Source organism: Crocodylus porosus, unplaced genomic scaffold, assembly GCF_001723895.1.
Source record: "Crocodylus porosus isolate Cpor-Errol unplaced genomic scaffold, CroPor_comp1, whole genome shotgun sequence".
In the NCBI taxonomy this organism is placed as follows: domain Eukaryota; kingdom Metazoa; phylum Chordata; order Crocodylia; family Crocodylidae; genus Crocodylus; species Crocodylus porosus.
The window spans coordinates 4,738,787-4,752,751 of NW_017728944.1; the positions used below are offsets into that span (position 1 = coordinate 4,738,787).

The 13,965-nt window shown below is 55.3% G+C and overlaps 1 protein-coding gene across 4 annotated transcripts in view; it reads right to left on the minus strand.

Annotated features, from left to right (window-relative positions):
- Positions 1–6: 6 nt before the first annotated feature.
- The window catches only part of LOC109320364 (signal transducer and activator of transcription 5B), a 40,152-nt gene continuing 26,193 nt past the window's right edge, over positions 7–13,965 (minus strand). For 3 of the 4 annotated variants that reach the window (XM_019550430.1, XM_019550431.1, XM_019550432.1), the window contains exons 2-15: positions 7,765–7,902; positions 6,695–6,851; positions 6,111–6,200; positions 5,659–5,836; positions 5,013–5,143; positions 4,752–4,903; positions 4,089–4,244; positions 3,514–3,693; positions 2,820–2,907; positions 2,612–2,734; positions 1,990–2,082; positions 1,383–1,589; positions 689–783; positions 7–580 (exon numbers count right to left, since the gene is read on the minus strand). In XM_019550430.1, the coding sequence (XP_019405975.1) occupies positions 406–580; positions 689–783; positions 1,383–1,589; positions 1,990–2,082; positions 2,612–2,734; positions 2,820–2,907; positions 3,514–3,693; positions 4,089–4,244; positions 4,752–4,903; positions 5,013–5,143; positions 5,659–5,836; positions 6,111–6,200; positions 6,695–6,851; positions 7,765–7,892 (1,953 nt within the window). In that variant the 5' untranslated portion in view covers positions 7,893–7,902 and the 3' untranslated portion in view covers positions 7–405. The remainder of the gene's footprint in view (positions 581–688; positions 784–1,382; positions 1,590–1,989; positions 2,083–2,611; positions 2,735–2,819; positions 2,908–3,513; positions 3,694–4,088; positions 4,245–4,751; positions 4,904–5,012; positions 5,144–5,658; positions 5,837–6,110; positions 6,201–6,694; positions 6,852–7,764; positions 7,903–13,965) is intronic. The other variant, XM_019550433.1, reaches the window with a different exon arrangement.

A 13,965-nucleotide genomic window follows, 5' to 3' on the forward strand; every position in this document is an offset into this window, starting at 1 on the left:
TGAGGGAAGAATCACTGTAAAGGTGAAGAATGCAGCTATTCAAGCAACCCAAATTAGACTACAAAGAAAAGCAGACATGCTGCTCATTTTGAGCTCATATACAGGCATCCTGGGTACGGGGCATGCCAGAAAGGGAGCCTGGTTCGGTTAGAACAGCCCTACCCGCTTCACGTCGGGCGTGATGCTGGCCTAAGCAACGCATCTCCTTACAGAGACAGGAAGAGCTGTAGGCAGTACGAAGCCCTGATGTCCACAAGGGGGCTTGCTCTGCGCTGATCACACCAGGGAGAGTCAGTGCTGATGTGCAGGAACAGAGCAGGGGAGGCTCAGCCAGCCCAGTGAGAGGGTTTGCTCTGTATCCAGGCAGGAGCTCTCCCCTCTCCAACCTTGGAGGCGGGAGTTACATCAGGGACGTGTCTGCCTCCATGACCTCCAGAGAGCAAACTCACGGGAGTCAAACTTCCAAGCAATGGTGATGCCGCCGATCTCTGAGTCACTGAATCGCAGCAGGAAGGTCCCATCCGGCTTGTTGATGAGCAGGTCGTGCGCTTGCTGCTTATTGACGAAGCCCAGAATGGCCCTACGAGGAGGCAGAGAAGGGAACCAGTAAGGGGCTGGGGCCTGCAGTGTGCCTCGGAAATGGGCTCTGCCAGGCTGTACCAGCCACCTTGGAAAGCAGGATTCTCACCCATCGTTCCAATGGGGCTTCAAATGCTTCTTCAGCACCTCCATAACCCCATCAAACCACTGCCAGAAGGTGTAATTCCGTCCAGGCAGGTTTTCCTGTTTTAATTGAAAGAAAAAAAATCTCATAAAAAAACCCCCAGCAAGACAGATGAGCCATTTCTCTCTCCAGCCAATTCCCTGTTTAGTGGCAGCTGCATTCCGCACCATTCCAGCTTCAGCCACAGCGAGACACAGCCCACCAGGAAACTCCTGAACCAGCAGGGCACTCTAGATATAGACAGCCAGCTCACATCCTCATCAGCCTGGATCTGCTAGGGGCAGGTGAGCCTTGATTACAGCTGAAAGGGAAGCTCACACAACCATTCACTTTGTGCATCTTTACAAACAGCTGCACACTGGATTGCAGTAAGAAGTAACTGCCTCTGCTGCCATGGGGATTTCTGACTGCAATGCCCACTGAAAGGGCAATGAGCAGGAATCCTGGAGCATTTCATGCCAGGTGTCCCCTGCTCCAGCTCCCTTAAAAGGAAAGGGACATTTCACCTTTGCCAAAAAGAGATGCCACTTGATTACTGCAGTGCCCCATCCAGCACGTGTGTGGCTATTAGCATTCCTTGCTCAGAGCAAAGCGAGACCCTGCATGCCCAGTACTGGGCGCCTTCTGGTATATCAAGGTCCTAGCCAGCAGAGCTTACCCTGTTGAACTGGGACCAGGACACAGTCATACTATTGTAGTCCTCCAGGTGGTTGCTGGGGCTGTTGAAGAGCTTCTGGGCCAGGAACACCAGGTTCTCCTTCGTCAGCCCCCGGTTGCTCTGAACTTCAGCCTTGAACTTCATGTTGAGTGCCTCACACAACTGGGGCCATAGCACTTTGTCAGGCACGGCGAATGGCACCCGGCCCTGCAAAGAGAAGGTACCGCTGGGAGTCAGGCTGCATCAGGCACCTCCCGGGTGGGGATCAGGCACCACGGGCCCTGTAGCCATCATCCTGACCTACGCCCAATACTCCTACCCTCCCGCTGCTACTGGCCAGGGCAGGGCCACGTCCATGACTGGGATGCAGGATGCAGCAATGCAGTACAGAAAGGGTGAGAATCAGGATGGGTCAGACCAGCGCTTGAGGAGAGAAGTACCAGGCTGGAGCAGACCATCAGCCCTGCTAGCTTGGGAAGCCACGGTCAGTCCAGAACACCCAGGGCCCACATGTCATATGGGGGGAGGGACACAGGATAGCTCCCCCTCCTATGCGGGGTTTGGAAATCTGACCCCTCCTCTGATGCTGCAGGCACTGCCTACTCACAGGCTCCGCGAAGGCGTTATCCCAGAGCACAGTGGCCGTGGCATTGTTGTCCTGGCTCCCATGCACGATCACCACCACAGGCAGGGACAGCGTCTGTGGGAGCAGCATGGATGCAGATCAGGGGGGAGATGGGAAGGGGGCGCTGGGCACTGCAGAGGCATCTCCTGCGGCTGCAGGAGGAACCAGGGCCCCTGGCTCCTCCCAGAACTCAGGAACACAGGAGCCCCAGGGAGCACCACCCCTCTGACTACTCAGCTGATGCCAGGGTGGGACTGAACTGCACTCTGCCAGCAGCTCTTCTCCCCATGCTGTGCTGGGGTGTTCTGAAGTGGACACCCACCCCCCATGGGGAAGCTACAGGCTTCTGGCCCCAGTGTGGCCATGCTGGTTGGTGACTGGAAGTTGTCACCTCCCTCCCCAGCACCACCTCCAGAAACCAGCCCAGGCCACACCACCCCCTCTGCCCTTTGAATGCCCTCCTCCCTGTGAGTGACACGTTTCAGCCAGAGCATAGTGAGCAGCTATAGAGCCAGTGTTCTCCACCCCAGTGCAGATCCCTAAAGGGCTCCCAGTCCCCCAGCACCCTGCAGCAGGGGCACCACCAGTGCAGGGCCAGCTTTACCTTGACCTGGAACACCAGCTCATTGCCACCAACACTGAACTGAGACTCGAAGAGGATGGTGAACTTCTCCTCGGTCACCGACTCAGCACCACGCCGGTCTGAGCGCTTAATGCGCTTCAGGGACTGGAGGAGGCAGGGAAGAGCGTGAAAGGCGGATGGATAAAAAGGGGGGCAGAGGCAGGGGCAGTGCCCTGGGCTCGGCTCTCACCATGTTCCTGAAGTGTGCACTCAGTGTGCCCGTGGCCTGGTGGTACTCCATCACGCAACAGTTGTTCAGGATCTCCCCGCTACTCTCACTGCAATGGGAAAAGCACCAGCTCAGGGGTGGTGCTGGCTACTCAAACTACCAAGGCCCACCCACAAGCAGAGAGCCAGCACGGCTCCCATGGCCAATCTGCAGGGAAGAGGGTGGCTCAGCTCTCCCTAAGAACAGAGAACCAGCTTGTGGGGCTGGAGTCCAGCTACAGGAACAGAGAATGGGCAATGGCTCAGTCCTGTGCAGTGTTACCTGCTGGCAGGGCCAGGACCTGAATGTCAGCTGGGCCAGATGTGGTCTCCTGTAGATGGGCCCCTAGTCAGGGCAGTGAGGAAGGGGCAGGCTCCATCCCCAATGGTATAGGAAGGAGCACACTCACATGGCCCCACCCTCTGCTCAGCAATGCCCTACGCATCCCCAGTGCTGGGGCCAGAGGGGTGAGGCCATCTATGCTCTGTGCTGGGCTCTCAAGAGGGGCAGCCTGCCTTGTGAGCAAGGAATGCCCCCACAAAGGCCCTTCCCAGCTGCTCCCCACCCCAGAGCTCTCCTATCCCCAACCTCCAGGGGGCTTTGCCAGCAGGCAGAGTGCCCCCTGCCTGGTGTTTCCGAGGCACTGCCCCCCCCGGGTGGGTGGGAGTGCCATTACTTGCGGGTGCTCTCGTTCTTCAGCAGGGCTTTGGCTTGCTGCTCACTGATGATGGTGGCTTTAACCTGGGGTGGGTTCATGTGCACATTCAGCTTCCCTCCAACCAGAAGCCGCACCGTGGCCGCAAACTTCGTCTGTGTCTTCAGCACCTGGGGGGGCTGCTTCTCGATGATGAAGGTGCTGGGGGAAGACACTGGTGTCACTGCCATGGTGCCAGGGCAAGGCTCATCCATGGCAGGGGGAGGCCTTCACCTAGCCCCCACTGTGGGGTCTGCAGCCCCTAATCCCCTTTCCTAGCCCCCTAGAAACCTGCTGCCCAGCCCCTCTAAGCCCCCAATACCACTACCCACAGAGATTCCCCTCAAATCCCACCCTACTCCTCAGCCTGGTGCCCCTCACTGTCCACATCATGCCTGATGGGGGTTCCCAGAGCCCGAATGATGATTCCCAACTGTGTCCTGACCTGGCCTGGCCTGTGCCTCCTGCCTTCCCTGCCCAGCCCCTGTGGGGAGAGACTGGCCAGGAGCCTGTCAGGGACCAACCTGGCTCTGCCTCTCCCCACCTCACCACATTACCTGGTCACCAGGGCAGAAATGATGTCAGTGATGGTGCTGTTGAGGTCACCCAGCATCTCCTCCACCGGGCCCGGGATCGGCAGCTGCTGGCACACATGCTCAGCCCGACGGATCTGCTGCCGGTTCTGCCAGATGATCTCGGCCAGCTTCTCACACCTGAGGGCCAGGCCCAATCAGTGCTCAGCCAGGGCCCGGGGGAGACGCTCAATGCCCTTCAGTCCTGTGTGCAGCCCCCCTGCCCCTGGCCAGGCCTTCTTTAGGATGGAGCTCCCTATCTGGCCAGTCCCCACTGTCCCAAACACAGAGGACCCCATTCTGGAGGGCTCCAGCCAACACCTGGGGCTCAGCTGCACAAGAGAACCAGCAGCACAGCCTGATCCCCAGCAAAGAGAGATGCCTCCCATGGCTGGCACACACCCAGCAAGCATCATGTCTCTCTCAGGCTGGCTCACCTCAGGGCCACTGCTCAGACGTGGGGCACAGCCAGTGACTCCCTGAATCCAGGGCTGTCCTAGTTTTGTATGGCTCCTTCCTGGCCAGCGCTCAGTATAGCCACGCTCAGACTGACCAGCAGTACCCTGAGACCTGAGCCCCGAGCTGCCTTGCCCTGCAGGGCCCAGAGCCCCATTGCCAGCAGGGCAGATGGCGCAAGGTGGGACGCACCAGGACTGCAGCATGTCCAGGGTGCCCTCAGGGGGGCCACCATTCCCCGCCAGCTGCTGCCGCCGCTTCCACTGGATCAGCTCATCGTCCAGGATGGTCGTCTGCTGTTTTCGCAGCAGCTGCAGGGTTTTCTGGTGCTTCTCAGCCAGTTCCTGCAGGGGGTGGGACAAGAATGTCACTGCTGGGTGGTAGCAGACCTAGGGCAGGGCTGGGGAGGGCTGGGGTCACCCCAGGCCCTGTGGAGGCTGGGCCAGTGCTCACCACACGATACTGCTGTAGTGTTTGGGCCTCCCGGTGCAGCCAGGCCTCCAGCGATGCCTTCTTCTGCTGCAGTGTCGTCTCCCGGGACATGCGCTCCTGCGGACCCAGCTGTGAGAGCTGGGAGAATTGGGCTGGGGAGGAAGCAGAGTGTTAGGACCAGCCCAAGCCTCACTGGTACTGGGGGATCCTTGGCCCCTCATTGATTCTCCAGGGGCCCAGTGCTGTCCTGGTTATCCAGAGGGGAAACGTGCTCCCCAGGCCCTTGCCCTGGTGAGGTGACACCATGGGCTGGCAGCTTTAGGCACTGGCGACCCCAGAGCTGTGCTGTGACAGCAGGCCCTGGGGTTTAGCTAAAAAGGCTCCAGCCCCTTTCCCTTTCTGCCACCTCCCAAGGCAGCATCTTGCCTGCAACTACACTGGGCAACTGTAGGGTGTGCCAGCCCCAGCCAGGCACCTGGCACTCCCTGGCTCAAAGATGGTGGAAGTCACTGGGACATTTGTTTGCTCAGGTGGGGCCTCCTTAAGGCTGTGAACCTGGAGTGAAACTGCCTCTACCCTGGGGGTCCTACCCCTGAGGCTTCCCCTGCACTCCTCTGCATTGGCCGCTGCAGACCTGTCTGGGCCACAGCGGATCCCCCTGCCCCACCTTGAAGGCGCATGTTCTCCTGGTACTGGATGATGAAATACTCCTGTGTCTGCTGCAGCTTCTTCAGCTCATTCTCTGTGTCCTGGGTGAAGAGTCTCAGCTCCTCAAAGATCTGGTTTATCTGCAGGTGCTTCTGGGACATTGTGTCCACCAGGCTGCCGGCTGGGGATGGGCTCTGCTGAGATGGGGGGTCCTCAGGTCAGGGCAGGAATAAGCACATCCCCATACCCCAGGGCAGGGGCTGCAGGGCTTGGGGACAGGAACTAGTCCCAGGAAGCAGAGACCCCTACAAGGGGCAGCAACGGGGGTCACTGGGATGGCAGGGTGTGACGGGGATCAGTTTTGTCTCTGTGGAGTCAGTGCCCGCTCCAGGCTGGGGGCTGTTCCCCATCCTGGCACCCCCAGAGTGATGAGGAGAGCTGCAACCCACCCGCACCTGTCTATATACTCACATTAGTGGCCTCTCGCACCAGCCTCTGCTCATGGTACAGGATGTGCCGGATGCAGCGCACCAGGTCCATGGGGCATCGGTCATACGTGTTCTGCAGGGACAGAGAACCCAGGCCTGAGCCAGGCACAGAGCAAGCCCAGCTGGGGGCCCCTACTGCCCTGTCACTGCCACCCACCTGCGCTGGGGCACAGGGGTGGCACCACCTGTGCCAGGCATGGGAAGATGAGGCTCTTACCAGGAAGCAGCACCCAGCCCTGCCCTACCCTCTTTTCAGCCCCCCTGCTCTTAGGGCATATTTGATAGAAGGTTACTTCTGGACCCCACACAGCTGGGACAGTACGCCCTATCAGCAGAACATGAGTCTTGGGGATGGGGGACATGCCCTTGGTGTGCAAAAGAGCTCAGCAGAGAAAGAGTCTAGGGTAGCAGTGAAGAGCTACCTCTAAGGACATGTTGCCCCTCACAACAGAGGAGAAGAGAGAAAGAGATGCTAGGGGTCTTCTGTCATCTCCCACAACCCTGCCCTGCTCTGCTCTCATCCCATCCCTGGCAGTCACACTGCCATCCCAGGCTCTGGGCACCAACCTGCAGCTGTGTGGCATAGTTCCCCAGCTTAATCTTCAGCAAGAAGCCATCCTCGCCCACTTGGTGCTCTGCCTTCTTCTGCAGTTCCTGGACCAGCCCATCTAGCAACTGGGTGGCTTTGATGCTGTCCTGGGGGTTATCAATGTCAATGGAGTCCCTGGCACAGAGAAAGATGGGCAGCTCAGAGGTTAACCTGCCTGCTCTCTGGGCCACAGCTCATAACAGAGATGACCCATGATAACACAGTAGATGGTGTTTGCCTCCCCACCCCGCCATCTCCACCCCCCAGTGAGGATGTCGAGAGCTACTGCTCTCAGGTCTTCAGCCTTCATATGCTGGTGATCCTGCAGGTTTGCTTACAAAGCCCAGAACAAACAGGTGTATATCCCATGTCTGGCTCCACCTTTGCCCCTGTTACCCCATCCCTAGACAGTGACGGGCTGCCACTACAGCACACAGGTGTTTAACAAAGGGACAGGCCCAGAGCACTTGAGTGACTGGGCCAAGGCTGCAATCAGCAGGCAGTGGAGCTTGGAAGAGGGCCTTTCCAGGTCTGGGCTGGCTTCACTCAAGCCACCAGGCTGTGCACAACCCAGCTATGGCACTTTCAGATCCTGTGATGGTCTAACACCTCAGGGGTGGGCATAAGGCTTTAAAATCCTCTTCTCCCTTTCTGTATGTAAATAGCACTTCCCCTCCTGCCAGTGTTGCCAGGAAAGCCAGTGAAACAGCCCCTCTGACCTTCCTCCTAACAGCCCAGATCCCCCCCACAGCACCCAGGCCTGGCTGTAAGATGGTTGAGAGCAGGCAGGCTGCCTGGCTGCAGAGGCAGTTTACAGGATAGTGACACCATGTTGGGGTTAAGGGACCATCAGCTGATATCCAGAGCCAAACCCTGCTGCTTGGGGCTGGAAGGTTGATGGTAGAAAGTCCAGTTCACTGGATGGGGGTTTCCCAAGGTAGGTAGCATCTGGGGTTACTTTGACTCTCAATTACTGTTTGGGGCAGGCAAAGGTGTTTCTGGGCAAAGCCAGGGAGTGTCAGCATAGCCATCGGCCAGGCTCACCTACCATGCTTGGCTTTCAATCCACTGTGACAGGTAATGCCGCACCTCAATAGGGAAGTGCTGGCCATACAATGCCTGCATCTGCCGCAGGGCCTCCCCCTGGAGCTGCTGGGCCTGGATCCACACAGCCATGGCTCAGTACCTGTTGAGAAAAGAGACCACTTGCGAGTTAAATGCACTTCAGGGAGCAAGATAAGAGGTCACCATGCCCCCAGCCTAGCACAGAGCCACCTGCTGCGCAACAGGCCAACACAAGGGAGACAGCACCTCATCCTGCTCCAACCTGGGCTCTACCTCACAGGACATGCTAACTTGGAAGGGAGACTTCCTGGTTCTGACCTCACAAGTTGCTGCTGGGAAAAGCTTCTGAAGTCACAAAGGCAAGAGCAAGAACTGGTGGAAGGACCCAGAATCTGAGTCACCCTCCATTTTCTGGGAAGAGTCCTGAAAGAATTTAGGTCTGGAAATGATTTCCTTGCAATGCCTTTGCAGTGTGGTAACCATGGTCCCACAGGAATAGGCCATGACAAGATCACGGACTTGGCCTGGCCAAGCCAAATGAGAAACAGTAGCAGCAGGGGAAATAACCCCAAAAATGGAATGAAAGAGATCCAGATTGAGGCCAATGGGAAAAGTTTCCCCAACAAGTGGCCACAAGTATCACATCACAAGCTAGTGTCCCTGAAGGACGAACCCCATGCTACTGGCTCTGTTCCTTTGCCTCCCTGCCAGCTGACACCACCTAGTCAAGTGCAAGCATAATCCCTGGAGGGGCACCAGCATCCTGTTCTGCCCTTCATGCTGTCCTCCCACAAGGGTTAGACTGGGATCTTTAGGATCAAGCACTCAGGGCTCTGGTTTGGATGTCTCATACTGAGACAGCCTGGCCACAGTGTGACAAGCCAAGGCCCCATGTCCTGAGCACTGCCAGTGGGGCCCCTGCAGCCAGCATGTTTGGGGCACTAGGGGCTGGAGCCTCTGCAGCCTGAGCCAGGTGCTGATTGTACACAAACAGTTTAGTAAGAAAAATGCATGAGTGGTTCTCCAAGTGGATTCCACAAGCTATTTCAGGCAGGCAGATAGGTGCCAGCTTCTATTCCAAGCCCATGGAGTGACACTTGAGCACGGTACTTTCTTCTGGACTTTTAGGTATTTCCACTGGCTCATTGTAAAGCACACATGGCAACAACAGACACAAGCCCTGGAGACAGATCTAGAGAGAACAGACAGGGGGACAGCACCTATAAAAAGCAAGAGCTTCACTCGTCACATTGCTATTTGAAGCTCCATGGGTCTTGGAAAAAACAACTCCACAGTCATACAGTTTTTCAGGCTGATGCAATGGTGAGTGTTTGGGACGGGCTCCACAAGGAGCTCAGGCCCCTGCAGAGAGCCGCCAGCCAAGGGGGCGGTGAGGAACACCGCAGGCCAAAACAACAGTGTTAAACAGAGACCAAGCTGCAAAGTCACATGCTCCAAAATGAAGTTATGCCAGGATGAATGGTGAAACACTGGCATAACCCGTGAAGTATCAAGCAGGGGTAGGGACAGTTCCTTTCTGTACACAGCACTTGAGACATGGCTGGACCCCGTGACCAGGTCTGCTGTCTGCACTGCAGAAAGGGGAGCCACAGCATGGCAAACAGATTCAAAAGTAAGCTCTAGGGATGCTTTTCACTATGGAAAACCTGCCTAGGAAGCAAAAGTTCTCAGTCAAACTGAAAACTGAAGTGAAGCAAAGCCAAGCCAGACTAGAAAACAGGGGCTATCTTGGCTTTTCCAGGGGTGTTAACCATGAGGAAAAGCCGATGCAGCAAGGGAGCAGATGCTTAATCACCATAGGCTGTAAATCAAGACCAGCTCCCTTTCTGTTTGATACACTTTGCTCAGAGAGAAGGAAAGGAGAGGATGCAGAAACTGTTGGGGGAGGTTCTCTGGCCTGTGTTGTATACAGCAGTAGAAAGGCAGAAGAGAATGACTTCTTCTGCAGCCAAATGCAGCACTGGAGAAAGGAAATGCTGTTATCCCACTCCCGACAGCGCACCACCCTTTGAAATCGCCTCAGTGCTACCTTGCACCCCCATTGCTGTTTCCATCCATGTATGGCCTCTTGCCTCATATTTTGACTCTCAGCTCTGTGGGGCCCAGGCTGTCTCACCTGCCACATTTGTACCGCTCTGAGCAAAGCAAGTTCCCTCTCTATGGGCAGGGCTCAAAGGTTTTAAAGCATGGCAGCCTCTAACAGCAGTAACAACAGAAAAGCCAAAGTTACCGTGACGGAGCATGGATCAATTGATCACAAGAGTGCCAGCCACAAGCCTGCAGAAATCTTGAGTCAGGAGTCCAAAAAAGCCTCCAAACTCTAGGTTTTAGAATCCAAGTAATGCATCTGGGGATCTTTTTCTTTGCCTGAGCACCTAGGCCATGCTCTACTCGTGTCTTCTGTATTGTCTCCACACCCTACAAATTCACCTTTATTTATACACAAAAGCTGAGGTTCTCTTGGATCATCTGATTCTGGCATCTGGAGCTTTAAGAGAAGGAACCCCAAGCACTCCCAGATTCACAATAGTTGGCCACTCTGAGATTAGGTGATTTACCAAAAGCAAAGGGAGTGTGGAGCAAAACCTGAACTGACCACAGACCTCCTGAGTCTCAATCCAGGACTTCCAACCACCACACATTCCTTTCAAACAGTCTGCTAAACCTAAGCCACAGGGAATCTGAATAACCAAAATAGTGGCCAACAGATTACAGTATGGCAGCAAAACACAATGGCTTTTTTGCCACAAGATCAAATTAGAGCCAGGAGACTGACAATGTTTGCCCTCTGGCAGGCTGCACCCAAGCATTTTTTGAACAAGGTTGATGTATGTAAGTTTTCACATCCACCCCCCAAATTCCAAGAAAGCCACCCCGACCAGACACTGAGACATTTGGCTGCCTCATGGGCAAAGACCTTTACGTGTAAAACTATGTGGGATTGTAGGTTGCATTCTCTATTGTTGAGTGACCCCAAACTCTTGGCGTGAATGCACTGAAGCCATCAGACTTGTGCATGCTCACAGTGTTTTCTATCCCCAGGCACCAAGCCAAGAGCAGACAGGGTCAGCATGCAGCATTTTGCAAATGAAGGAAATCTAAAGAAAACTGAAGTTATCTGCTATGTGGTGTTTTTCAAGATGACGGACAAAGGAGCATGACATTTCTGTTGCATCCCCTTGGCACTGAAGATGGCTTGGAGATGGCCTTGTTTCCTATCACTGGACTGGGTGACATTTATTGGAAGTCATAAGCAATTCTGAGGTTTCCAGTAGGTGACACATTTCTCTGAGCAGTGTCCAAGTGGTTACTTCCTACTGCACTTGACTCTGGCCTACAGGGCACTTAGGAGTCAATGTCTTGGCCCAACCTGTGATCGGTGCCTTCCTCAGTGATTTAGATGGTGGGCAGCAGGCCGGTTAGTTTGACTTTGGCCAGTGCTTGGGAGGCCAGGAAATGGGCTAATAGTCTGCACCAGGAAGGCTCCTTTGCATCCTGCTACAGGTCTCCTTGGCAGGACAGCAGGTGAATTGTATGTGGCTCACTTCACACAGTAGCTCTGATTGTGGCAAAGTTTACTTTAAGCAGCTGGCCGAGGATGGGATGTGGCCAACACAGGGCCATTTAGCACCCCGGACTCTTTTTCTTCCTTTGCACTCTGTGGGAAAATGACTCTGCTACCTCTTCTTGAGCTCTGGACATGGGACTATGAAAGTAGGAGCTGTAACCTGGCTCCCTCATACTGGAGGCTGCAGAGGGTGTTCAGTTACTTCGTCATATTTGTCTGGACGTCTGGGTACCGACTCACCTCCTTGGGGCAGTCTGACAGCTGCTGACAGAAGAGAACTGTGCCCTGCAACAGCGTGCCAATGGCTCTGGGTGGCACTGCAGAAAGCCCCTATATGGCCTGGGACTCAAAGAAACTCTTGTTCTTATACCTTCTGTGCAGTTCAGGGAATCGTAGAAGTGGGGCAGTGGGAAGGCGGAAGAGCATGACAGGCAGTTATGAGGTAACTAGGAGTGGCCAGGGGACAGGATGCAGGGCAGAGATGGGGGCAGACAATAACACAACACAGACATAGGAGAGAAGGACCCTCCAGGGCTGGGGCTCAGACCTGGAGAGGGCAATGGCGTCTCACAAGCAGAGCAGCCACTGCAAGAGCCACACCGCACAGAAGCCAGGGAAGGAGGAGGAGGAAGAATGGGGGTCCAGATGGGGGAAGCTGTTAACTGTGAAAAGCAGGACATGGGCCAAGAGACTGTTCCAGAAATCGCTGATACCAGCCAGTGTGGAAACCAAGGGCCTGGGATAAAGGCTGGCTCCAAGTTGCAGTGGCCGGATCCTGCCTGGGGAACACCACCGAGCCTAGACCCCCGGGAAACAAAACAAAGACCCATTAAGATAATGACACTGCAGGAAAGCAATCAGTTAGAAATCTTGAGCCACAAGTAAGTCATAATGAGTCTAGAAAGAGAAGACAAAAAGAGAGGGAAATGCGTCAGAGAGCAGGGGGTCAGCACCAGAGGGCTGCAAAGCATGGCACGTCACTGGAGCAAAGGCATCCTGTGGAGTCCCATAAGGAGGCGAGATGACTTGACCCACGGAACAGGCTGGGCAGCCGCACCCCTCTGCCCTGGGGACCCTGCCATTATGAGGCTTCCAGCTGCCACTGGCAGGATGCTCCAAGGACATGCTAATTTCATGCCATAACCCAGCAGGCACTGCAGTCTGTGCTGGGGCTTGCCTCAATCTCAGCCAGTGAGGTGGCTGCCCCAGGAACAGCCCAGCAAGGCTGCCCTTGCCACCAGGGACCATATGTGCAGGGTGCCAATCCAACTGCCATCTGCACTCAGTACGTGCATCACTGACAGCTAAAACCAAGACAGCTCCCTGGCAAACTGGGCTGCAGAGGGTCAAGTAACAACATCTGGCTGCCTAGTCAAAGATGGGAGTCAGCATCTGCTAAGGAAGCCCCCTCTAAGCAGCTAGCCTCATCCTGCCACCCCCACTGGGTTGGACCCATTCATGGCCCCTTTACCATGTGCCAGAGCCCCTGCCCTTACAGAGTCACAGGCTGAGCTCCAGTCCATCACCAGCAGGCATACTCTGCACATCTCTGCCTGCTCTGTCACCAGCCTCTTAATGATCAATCTACTCAGAAGGCAATTTACACTGGCTTAAATTTACTGCATAGTAGGTGGAAATAGGCTGGCATCTACACGTGCAGGCATTAAAGAGCATTAACACTGTGTGGACTGACTTAGGACTAAAGGTAGTCCCAAGTCAGTACATACACACACACACACATTGATACTGTGCAGTAAGGCATCTACACGTGCGTTACTGCACAGTAACTAATTGGGTATACATTTGATACCTGCATGATGCTGGTATCAAATTTACGCTCAAGTCGGCATAAGTCACCTTACTTACTGTGTGGTGTGGGCAGGCATGCACATCTAGATGCGTGCCCATACTGTGCAGTAATTTTAGTTATTATGCAGTAAATGTGCATGTGTAGATGTGCCCAGATGGCTAGTTTGACCCCTCCCTGCCATGGACTCAGCTGCAAACATCAACCAGGCCGCTCTGCCACGGGCCCTTGGGTAGTTCTCATCAGCTAAGAACACAGGCCCTGCTCTGCACTGCCAAGGGGGGGGGGTTTCCAGACCTCCTCCATGGGTTAAGCACCGAGGCGCTTCCTGAGAGCTCAGCCTCTGAATCACCATGCTCCTGTGGGCACCAAAAAGTCCCTAGGGCAGGAGAGATTTCCTGGAGCTGAAGCTTTTGTACCCTCCCCCAGGCCTGCAGTAAACACACAGACACGTGGTTTCTCAGCACCTCCTGGAAGACACGTGCTTTCTGTTGCTTCTAGGTCGCAACCTGCTCCTGTATTTGGGGGCCTGATTTTGCAAGCCTCCTGTGCATTGAGCACCCAGGGACTATGTTGGGAGCTGGCTCAGGGCAAGGGTGGCTGGATCAGGCCTGGAAAGACTGAGCTCCTGCTTCTCTCACAGGAGTAAAGAAATTCAGGGCCCAAAATCACCTCTGTGCAGAGGGAACAAAACCCTGAGGCAAGTATTTCCATGATGTGCCCCAGTGATGCAGGGCACATGGTCTGCCCAAAGAGCTGGGATGCTTGGGGGCATGAGCTGCCCCACT